Source organism: Epinephelus moara, chromosome 5 (assembly GCF_006386435.1).
Source record: "Epinephelus moara isolate mb chromosome 5, YSFRI_EMoa_1.0, whole genome shotgun sequence".
NCBI classification, from domain to species: domain Eukaryota; kingdom Metazoa; phylum Chordata; class Actinopteri; order Perciformes; family Serranidae; genus Epinephelus; species Epinephelus moara.
The window spans coordinates 3,564,365-3,575,406 of NC_065510.1; the positions used below are offsets into that span (position 1 = coordinate 3,564,365).

An 11,042-nucleotide genomic window follows, 5' to 3' on the forward strand; every position below is an offset into this window, starting at 1 on the left:
ATTGATGCTGTTTTTGAAGTATGAATAAGTCAATAAGTAATTTATTCCATTGAAATATCATTGATGTATTATAGAAAAGTGATTTATCTTTTTATAAATGACAAAAGGCACATCTGCCTCATTTTCGCTGTGGTATCGTGATACTACTCAGAACCATGATATTTTCACTGGTATCGTACCGTGGGATCCAATTTTGGCACCGTGACAACACTAATCTGGAGGGGGTTCATCTGCAAAAACTAATGAACAACTAAACAACAATATTCGGTATTCGGCCAAGCATTTAATATTATTCAGCTTCAGCTTCGGCCACAAATTTTCATTTCAGTGCATCCCTATTTCTAATTAGGAGTCGGGCCCTAAATATACCTTTTGTCTTGCAGGTCTGAGAGCTCGTTAAAAAGCTACTGGAAGCCATCCATGGAGAGCAGGAAACGATGGAGCAACATACTGTCAGATCAGGAGGCAGAGTCGGCTAATGGAAACGTGCAGATAAATGTGTGTAAAGAGTAAGTGTCTGGCGCACCATGTCTGCGTTACATAGCAACGGTGACAGCGGAGTCCTGAGGGAACTATTTTTGTTGGCGGAAAACTAATAAAATGCTTAAATGATCTATTTTGTCCTCATTTTTCAACATTTCTTAATCAGCCTTGCTTATTTAACTGTTGAACTGTTGTATAAAAGCAATATCACACTCGAGCTCGTGATGTTATACTCGTATATCGTCACGAGCTCCAGTGTGATATTGCTTAATTAGAGAAACACTTTATATTTGAAATGTTTCAGAGACATTAAAAGATTTGTTTTGTATAAAATTGTAAAGAAAACTGTTGTTTTTGTTGAAGTTTGAATACAGTTGTAGAAAATATTATTTTCCATTAATAAAATGTTTAAAAAGGTGCCTAGTTTTTATTTTTATAAGTTAAATGCTCTTATCACCAACTTGCATAATAATGTGGCACACAGTGTATCTAAAGGACACTTAGTCAGTTCTGCTGGTTGTGATCACAGCTGCTGCTGATTTCTGTTTGTTTATTTTCATGTGTTTGTGTTTGTTTGTGGCCACACTGGCTTTTGTCTTAATGCTATTGTGTAAAATAAGAAATTATATGTATTTTTTTTTTTTTTAAAAAGGGGCCCCCAACTGCTCCCCTTCTCCTCGTTACGCACCGCGGCCCCAAACTGCAGCTCATATTTGTTTAATTTAATCGATCAGAGACACAAACATCATGTCAGGTTGAGTTCAGGTTTCGACCAGAGCGATTTACAGCTGCTGAACCTGAAGCTGACAGAGAGCTGGCTCCTGCCACATTAGCCTGCCTGTGTCAAGATGTTTAATGGCATCTTTTAATTTAACAACAGACACAAACAATGCGGAGGCTGAGGACAAACACTCTCCTTACCTGACTGCCCGTGACGACAGGTCAATGACACGTGACTGCTCTGCAGGGCGCGTGATCTGAGTGCGGCTGTGTGACGTTGAGGAGGGAGGGGCAGACACACCTGTACCTGCGGACTGAGGCCGTGGGCCAAATGTAAAGACTGAATACACACGTCTTCTCAAAGGGTCAGGGGGCAAAGGGCACGCGCTCCAGCACCGCCTGGGGTCTGTCTGTGCACGTGCCTGTGTGTGAGCAAAAGCGAAAGTCAGCATGGCTCCTGTCGGTGTATGACACGTGCGGATACACGGACGCGCGCGCGGTTAGTTATGACTGTGTAATAAATAAATGATGCTCATCCTCCTCCTCCTCGTCATCATCATCATCATCATCATCATCACTAACGTCAAACTGAGTAAAACTCATCACAGGCAGAGTTTCATGGTGTCTGAATGAGACTGAAAAGGAATCATCATCATCATCACCACCATCAACATCATCATCATCATCATCTTCACACCGACCTGAGGACGGTCAATCTGCACCGGAGACACTCCAACAGTCGCGGGGACGTTTCAGACCGGCAGCCTGTGATCGGTGTCCCCGCTGCTTTACTTTCACTTTGCTCACCAACGACATCACAGCGTCACGTCCTCCTTACCTCTCTGACGTCACCTCCACACTGCAGCCCGTCACACACCGCTCATCGATACCACCGAATGATCAGTGATCAACAGTCCATTCAGCCGCGGCGGAAGAGGAAGAGGAAATTGTAACTGCAGGAAGTGACTGCTGTTGTCAGTGCTGAGCAGAGGTGGAGAGACACTGTGGGACCTGCACTGTGTTTGAGTGCACACACAGACACACACACACACACACACACACACACACATCTCAGAGGGGAATCCTCTACTTTCATATTAAACTTTTAAACTATTAAACTACAACTATAAAATGAAAGAGAAAAAAATAACTTCATTCACTGGGCCGACTGCCGGCAACTTTTAAGGTGGAACGTTAACTTGTAATGTTACTCAATGCATGAGTTGATGACGTGAATCCATCAGCACACCTTAAATTTCACTGTGACAACTTTGACCATCACTTTAGTTTTTATATGACACACACTTTTAGTAATGACTTTAAAAATATAGATTAATTTGGAGCGGATTATGTGAAGGTCATATATTCTAATCCTCACTTCCTGTGGGCTACAGCAACACTAAACCCCTGAGCTTGCCTGAGAAGGACTAGATGCACAAAGCTGCTATTTTTAAATATCCCATGGAGAGAGACTCTCACTGCAGCCTGTTCTATTTTGTTCTGAAAATGTGGGCGTGCAGCCTCGTTCTGTGGACGATAAACCAGGTGCAGACTTCCATCTGTGTCACCGCTGATGAGGAAATACAGCGAGTGCTGGACTGAAAGAGTATATTTAAAAATAGCAGCTTTGTGCATTTAAAGAAATTCTCTCTGGGTATTTTTGAAATATCTCATGCACATGAATGAGACAGACAAGGTCACAGTGACCTTGACCTTTGATCTATAACCACTAAAATCTAAAGAGTTCATTGTTGAGTCTGAGGGAACGTTTGTGCCAATTTTAAAGAAATTCCCTTGGGGCGTTCTTGAGATATCGTGCTCACAAGGCTTGGACAGACGTACATACCCGTGGGCAACCTGAAAGCTGTTGCCGGTTAATTTAAACTTTTCATTCCAGGCTTTCCGAGGGGCCCCCTCCCACTGGGCCCCCCACAAAGACACCCCTGACTTACACTATAAACTGAGCAATGACACCAATCTTTAGAAAATAACGACAGACAGACAGACAGACAGACAGACAGACAGACAGTGTGAAGAACAAAGTTTTTAATGAGACGTCTCAGCAGCTTCGTCTTCACAACAAATATTTTTACAAGTTCTACTGAAACTCAAAGGACTCTAAGTTCGACTCTATGACTCCAGGTACATTTAACGCTGTGATGCACGTTTGACCAAAAAGCATTAAGAGCACTTTCACAATGATTCTTTTTACACCGAGTCCAAACTGGTAGCACCAGGAAGAAGAAGAAGAAGAAGAATAAATAATGGACAGACAGACTGACGGCACGTCTGAAGCTCCGAGTCCAGATGACGATGACATTTAGGTTTTTAGTTCCAAAATGAGTCTGCAACATGTGGGAAAACATCTGAGAGAGTTAAACCCAACAACATCTTTCATTCTGCGGCGAATGACGTCCTGATGAAGCTTTAGTGTTTTCAGAAAGCATCAAATCAGAGTTAGTGAACCAATTCCTGGCAGCTGATTGGACCAACAGCAGGTTACAGATCATTCAAACAGACATCAAACTGTACACGCTGACGTCTAATGCTACTGTACCCAACACTGAGGCCTTCAGTTCATCACCCTGACTGTCAGACAGGTTATTTACCCCCAGTTACCATGGATACGCCGCCACGTTGGGTGACGGCTCATATTAACTGCCATTGTTTTTGTCTCTGTGACACAAATCTGGTGATATTTTACACGTCTTCATGTTCAGACTCAAACCAACAGTGAATGTGTCTCCTCACAAGTACTGTGTGTGAGTCTTCTATATCTCACTGCACAAAATGCGGATTACTCCGCCACTGAAAATAGTCCCACACAAAGTCACTGTTTCCTCCTGCTCGTTGAAAACGCTGTTTGATGAAATTACAGATGAAACTATAGATTTGTGTTTTCAGCCTGTGAGACCTGAGCTTCTGTTTGGAATGCATTTTTTTTATTTCTCTTCACTATTTGGGGTCAGTAGGACCTGATAGGTATAAAAACACTTAGCACTGTCTTTGAACAGGAAGTAGTTTTGCAAGAAGAATGTCCTCACATGGGGACATTGGGTTTATTTTTAATAGCCACAAGTGTGTAATTAAGTATAAAACGGTTCACTTCAACACCTGAACATTGTTCTGCCAAAACTATATAACACACAACGCAACATGTGTTCAGTGTAACTGTGGGTCAGAGGTCACTGTTCAAGTCTAACACTGTTCATTTCAACGCTTGAACCTGGCTGTGCAAAATCTAAACTGTAAATAATGCAACACATCCAGAAAAATTTGTTCATTTTGAAACGCTATCAATTTTCCGTGCTCTGTACTTCTTGAATTCAGGCACATGCACAGACCGACCCGGGGTGGCGCTGAAGCATTTGCCACTTTGACCTCTGTCATGATAAGAGCCCTTTATGCAAGACATGTTTTTCTATTGCTTCTTAATAATTTAGTATATTGTTTTTAAATTTGGCCCATGGCATCAGTTCTCAAGTAAAAGTGTGTTGTTTTCCTGACAGCCTCATCTGAGTCGAGCCTCTGCCCCTCAATCTTCACCTTCCGTTGAACCAAACGTGAAATGCTGCGATAATACAATAATAATCTAAAGTCCCAGAGTCCTCAAATGTGTACTTCCTAATTAACGGTGTCTTAACTTGTTACTGTCGCTAAAGTGGGTCAAATGTGTTGTCGTATAAACGTTGAACATTATTAATCATAAATTAACAAGTTTAAAATCTGATCAGGTTTTGTCCACTGCGCAGTCGGGATCTGCTGCAGGCTGACTCGGCAGGATTAGTGTGTTGTGTTTTTGCGACCACTAGATGGCACAAAAAAGTGTCCATGCACGAGGACAACAGGTCTAAATTATGATGTATTAGGTGCAGCAAACCCAATACGTAATATCCTCATGTGAGGACACACGGCCGCAGGAGGTTTAAGATTTACGTCTACAGTGGGAACCAATGAGCTCGGAGCTGAGAGTCACAGACAGGAAGTCAGATCGTAATGAGAGACAGACCAACATGTTGTTGGTTTGAGTCTGAACACGAGATGTGTTGACGATAAGAAAAATACACCAGACTGATCCTTTTAAATCAACCTCCAGTTTTTCCAGGTCGTATGCAGAGAAGCCCTTTGGAACACTGTGTGATTTTGGGTGTAAATACAACTGACTTATCTAAAGTCCCGCTGGTGCCCCCTACAGGCTGCAGAGTCCATTACAGCCACAACATGAACAAACAACATTCTAATAATTTATCTGTCCTTAAAGTTTAACCAGCAGCGGAGCTCAACGTGTAAAGTTTGTCCTGAGGGTGGCACTAGAGGAAAGATCACTGGGTCATAAAATCTACAGGGTTCATCCTCTGAGGAGCAGGTGTACGTATCCAAAGTTTTACGTCAGTACAGCCGATACTTGTTAAGGGACTTTGTTCTGGAACAATCTGGAGTGTGTTCGACCGACCGATCAGCAGGAGGGGGATGACAAACACAAAGGTCAGCTGAGACTCTGTACACACACATGTAGTGAGCTTGGGTTGAGGATAAACACAACTCATGAAAGATGGTAGTTAAAATAAAACAATGTTGAGTTTCTTAATGTAAGAAACGACACTGATTCAAGTTCCTAATTTAAAGTTATTTCAGACTGAGTTTGTATAAAATATTGCAACATCCAGACTGTAGCATCGATGGGCTGCTGATGAGAGACTAAATCATGTTTACTCTTTGAAATGTTTTACAGGTACTGCTGGGGGCCATTTTTGTTTGTGGTTGATGCAGTAATGTCCCAGTGGAGACAATGATGGAGAAAAAGAAGGGACCCCAGGGTTGAACCCTGTGGGACGCCACAGAACCTTCTGCTTTTATAATCTGCATGCAGTCAGTGGCAGATTTCCAAAGACTCTGTCACAAAGCAAAGATGTGAAAACCAGGTGTCCATCAACCAGCAGGTGCGCTGCATGTAAGTCCTGTGGGAAAGATAAACATCCACCTCTGAAATAGCGATAAATAAGAACTCATGATTGGATTGTGTTTGGTATAAATGTGTCGGCTTTATGTTGACGTGTGGTGAGAGTTGAGAGGCTGGTCTGAAAATTGTTGTTGTTTTGAAGAATAATGTCACTCAGATTTCCCACAGGACCTGAACACAGCAGTTTCGGATCTTCTTCAGCAGAAACAGTCTGACGTTCGTCAGTGGAGGGAGGAAGACGAGGCCTCTGATTGGTGGACGGCCAAGCCAGGGGGCTGCTGGGCGGAGCTTGGACCTGACCCCCCAGGGTTGCCGCCGAGGGTCATGGGAGCAGGAGGGCGTGGGTTAAGGCGAGGGGGCAGGGGGTTGGAGGGGCGGATGAGAGGCGGGGGCTGCTGCAGGGTGGGGCGGGGCTGCAGGAAGCGGGCCTGTTGTTGGAGGGGCGGGGGTTGGCGGTGCAGGGAGGGCGTGGCTGGGAGGGAGGGCCGCAGCAGGGGAGGGGGCTGGTGGAGGGAGGAAGAGGAGGAGGCGCTCGACATCACTGGAATCTGAGCTGAAGAGGAAGAGGAGGCAGCGGGGGACGCACCTGAGGAGGTAACCTGACCCTGCAGAGAGGAGAGGGCGGGGACAAAGTCATTTTAACATTCAAACAGTTGCTTTTCAGCAGCAGACGGAGATGTTTCACATGCTGAGAGTCTTCTGGAGGTTTTGAAACCCTCGATTGCATCATTACAGGATGACGTCACAGAGCAGGTAGGCTAGATGTTGACTACAGTGAATTATCTTTGAGTCTCGGCAGGTTTGTTTTTATTTAAAACATGAAGTGAAACCTGGAGGGAAGAAGATCCGTCTGAAAGCTGATGGATGACAAATGATCAGCAGGACTGTGGAGCATGCTCGTATTGCAGAATGTGCATCAGAAAAACTGTGTGGGATATAAAAATTAAATGTCTCACCTCTTCGTCCTCTTCGTCGGTGCTCTTCCCTGACGGAGTGGTGGAGCTGGTCTTTCCCTCCTCTCCAGATGTGACACTGTCTCCGTTGGGAGCTCGCGTTCCCTGCTCCGCCTCCCACTCCTGCAGCACCTCGTCCAGGTTGAACCGCCGCCGGTAGTTCACAAAGAAATTCTTCACCTGGCCCACCGTCTTGTTACCGATGACGTCAGCGATGGCCTGGAAGTCTTTGCCATATTTCCGCACACCTGAAGAACATCACAGACGGTTTGTCGAGATGTAATCAAGTCCTTAACTGCCACAACGATGCACAGCAGAAGAAGAGAAATAAGATTTTGAGAGAAAGATCTCAATGGCTCTGTGTTTTTAGGGAAAATTGAGGACTAACAGGAGTCGTCATTTTTTATGGCCAGTCGAGCTCCAAGTCTTGACTGTCCTTAAAGGTCCAGTGTGTCAGATTCAGGTCGATGTATCGGCAGAAATATAATATGAAGAAGCCTGTTTTCTTTAGTGTATTATCAGCTGAAAATATGGGTCTTGTGTTTTTGTTACCTCAGATTGAGATGTTTATATCTACACAGGGAGCAGGTCCTCGTTTACAGAGATGTTGCACCGCCATGTTTCTACAGTAGCCCAGAACAGACAAACCAAACACTGGCTCTAGAGAGGGCTGTTTGTGCGGCTGTTAGCAGCCTCTCCGTGATGAGTAGCGTAAAAAAAAACACCCATTTTTATAAACATGAAACGTCTTCATTCAGTGTTTTTAAAGTTTAAATCAGCTGGTGTGTGTGTTTTAGAGGAAGAGACCCCTGAGGATAATTCAGCTCCTGAACAACAAACACTGAAAGAATTCTGACCAGGAGAAGTTTCAGCTGGTTGTAATCTGATAGACGACACAAAATCCTCCTGAATCTGACACACTGAGCCTTTAATATTCAGAAAACAGACAGAAAATGTGCTTGAAAACCAAAACTAGGAGCTAAAAGAGGCTAAAAAGCTCCGTAGAGCTGCAGGTATGAAGCTGATTCTCTGTGTCTGTCGAAGAATGACCCGCTCACGTACACGCCGTCATCTGATCCATCGTTAACAAACTGCAGCTTTAACGACACAGTGAAGAGGAAGTTTATATTCTGAGCTCTGATGTTGTTAAATGTCACATGACCAAAGATAAAGACTCTCAGTCTGCCGTCTCACTGTGACTTTACAGTAAAATCAGAGTTCACCTTCATCCTGTTGGACTTCAGCTCCGTGCAACTTCTCTAACCTGTTACCTGTGACCGAGCTCACCTTGAACAGCCAGGAGCTGCTCGTCTGTGGTCCAGCGGGCGTTCACCTTCTGGTTACACTGCAACAACAAACAGGAAGTCCTCAGATCCTTTACTGCACCACGCTGTAAACATACTCTGATACACGTTAAAGTCCTGCACTGAAAATATCACTTAAGTAAAAGTAAAAATATCAAGAGCAAAAAATACTTTAAGTATCAAAAGATTCTTTATTGTTATCATAACAGTATTTAACTTTATTATAACAGTACTCTAACTTTTTCACTGAACAGTTGCATCTTTATTTAACTTAATTGTGACTGTAGTTTATTTAGTAGTTTAGTATTTTAGTCCACAGTAGTTCAGAGGTGATTTGAAAATATCCATCCATCTATGGATCGACAGATACTGTGTATCGCAACATAGCCTAAAAATACCTCCCAGCCGTACTTGTAGTAGTTTTATCTACAATACGGCACCATATTTAACAAACTGATCATATTTTGTTTTTATAATCTTCTGTAAAGTAACTAAAGCTGTCAGACAGAAGTAATGCAGTAATCAGTACAGTATTTCCCTCTGAGATGTCGAGCAGTAGTGAAGTACTTGAGTAAATGTACTTTATTAGTTTCCACTCCTGCGCTCAGTGTCGTCTCTATTAGCTCCACCTCTTCAGTCTAATGAAACTAAACTAATGTATTATGATCCTATAATGTTCAGTTTATGTGGAGGAAATGTTCCTAGAATTATTTTGTGTGTAAAGTAACTTTGGGTGGAGTTACTCTATGAGACCTGGTGATGTTTCGTGTTCTGGTGGTTTAAAACGTGACCCTCAGTGACGTACCTCAGCCAGTCTGAACTCTTCAATCCCAGACTCCAACATGTGCTTCAGGCCGCTGTTCATCTGTTTGGCGTTCTGCACCTGAAAAACGAGACATGAACACTCAGCTGAGCGCCAACAAAACTCAAGTCTGACTTTCACTGTTTCTCTGTTTCAAAATGTAATTTACAGAACGTCATACACCTCACCTAGATATATCTGAACTGTCCTTTAAGGAGTCTGACACCTGCAGGTCTGAGCAGCAGGGGGCAGTGCAGCCCAGGCACAGAGGTGGCATAGACAGGCAATACACAGGACGACTCAGGGACACACCTGGGGTCCTTTAACCTGTGCGCACACACACGAGCTAAACAGCCCACAGAGAGTGGAGTCTGACTGGATGAATGTTCTGTGATGATCTCTGACCGTCTGGTGAGTCACTTTACACAGATGCATCTGATGTGCTAACAACAACTTGCTAATGTTAGCATGTTAATGCTAAGCCCAGCTAATGTGGTGGTTTACAGCTACAGGAGGCTCCACCCACTCACAGCAGCAGACAAACACATTGCTTACATCATCAGAGAGACAACGACACGCCTCCACTGGAGCAGTCAGTCCAAGTCAGAAGCTTCGGTGACGTACATGTTATATTAAGTGTTAAATCTCTGTATGTTGTGACATCATCACTGACAGCTCAGTGTTTGCTCAGTAACGTGGGTCTCACAGTGTCACCACTCAAACAGAAGATACACCTGTGGAGGTCTCTCTCCTGATTGGATCAGAGGGATGGCAGACATGTAGGAAACACAGGTATTAAGTCATTCAGGCTGCTGTCAGACCTAGAGTGGTCTCCTTTGGTCTGAATCAGGGACTCATGTTGTTCCAAAGTTGTATAATTGCCTAGAGTTGGTTGGTGTTCTCACGGCAGCATTTACAAGAGGACCAGATCAAATGCCTTGTGTGAGAAAGCTGCTCTTGATTGGTCAGAATTTCCATGTGGGAAAAATCCAGGAAGTAAAGCAAACGTTGAAGAAGAGTACACTGAAAGGTGGCTGAAAGGTAAAACTAGAAGACGCCGCTCGTCTGCAGTGAACGTCTGTCAAAAATTAAATAACTCCCAGTCCATCTGTCTTGTCTGTCCAGGTCTTGTCAGTGTCCTCTGTTCGCTCTGTGACGTTACCTGTTGGACATGTGTTTCACTGCCTGACAAATTGGACTGTGGCATGCACAGACTGTGGGATGGAAGCGTGTGAGAACTGTCCGCTACACGAGTCTTTCAGCTGATGCGTGAGTTAGCAGCTGTACCATGTTACGGTACGTGCATGTAGAGCTGAGAATCACGTGCACAGCTCAAATTGTTATCAGGTTCCATCTGTTCTTATACTTTTGTCGGTCTAACACCGAGTTTCAAACCGTCACAGGAGATCTTTTCTACCTGTGGCCATCAACCTGTATAACTCCTCCCCCTTCTGTGAGACGAGAGCTGAGACACAATATTCACCTACATTAGGTGCATCACAACTTTAACATGACATATGTTACGACTTTTTAAATATCATGATCACTGGTCTGTGTAGTGCAATATCATTTTCCCAAAATCAAAATCACGTCCAACACTATTTCTCATTGTTATGTCATCAGAGTTGAACAGTGGCGTCACTACGAGTAGCAACGTTACTCCCTTAGTGGTCGAACTAACCCAGATAATACGATCGGCCGAGGCGCTCTGAGCATGCTCCACAGTTTCCGCCCCGGGCTTTGACCCTGAAGTCCAATAGCATTAAATGTGTAAGAGAAGAAGAAGCCGGTAACAACATGGAGAAATCTACATCCAGAGC

At 43.9% G+C, this 11,042-nt stretch overlaps 2 protein-coding genes across 4 annotated transcripts in view; both read right to left on the reverse strand.

The window, feature by feature from the left end:
* The window catches only part of traf5 (Tnf receptor-associated factor 5), a 17,518-nt gene extending 15,367 nt beyond the window's left edge, over nt 1-2,151 (reverse strand). Inside the window, exon 1 of one of the 3 annotated variants that reach the window (XM_050043736.1) lies at nt 2,042-2,151. Coding sequence is in view for 1 of the 3 variants with exons in the window: in XM_050043734.1 (XP_049899691.1) it covers nt 1,405-1,655 (251 nt within the window). In the remaining 2 variants the exon portion in view is untranslated. Of the gene's footprint in view, nt 1-1,404; nt 1,873-1,904; nt 2,009-2,041 lie in introns of those variants that run through there. The other 2 variants (XM_050043735.1, XM_050043734.1) reach the window with 2 other exon arrangements.
* A 1,092-nt stretch (nt 2,152-3,243) lies between these two features.
* Nucleotides 3,244-11,042, reverse strand: part of rcor3 (REST corepressor 3) — a 17,138-nt gene continuing 9,339 nt past the window's right edge. Inside the window, exons 9-12 of the mRNA XM_050043753.1 lie at nt 9,226-9,303; nt 8,404-8,461; nt 7,120-7,364; nt 3,244-6,768 (exon numbers count right to left, since the gene is read on the reverse strand). Coding sequence (XP_049899710.1) covers nt 6,385-6,768; nt 7,120-7,364; nt 8,404-8,461; nt 9,226-9,303 — 765 coding nt within the window. The 3' untranslated portion in view covers nt 3,244-6,384. The remainder of the gene's footprint in view (nt 6,769-7,119; nt 7,365-8,403; nt 8,462-9,225; nt 9,304-11,042) is intronic.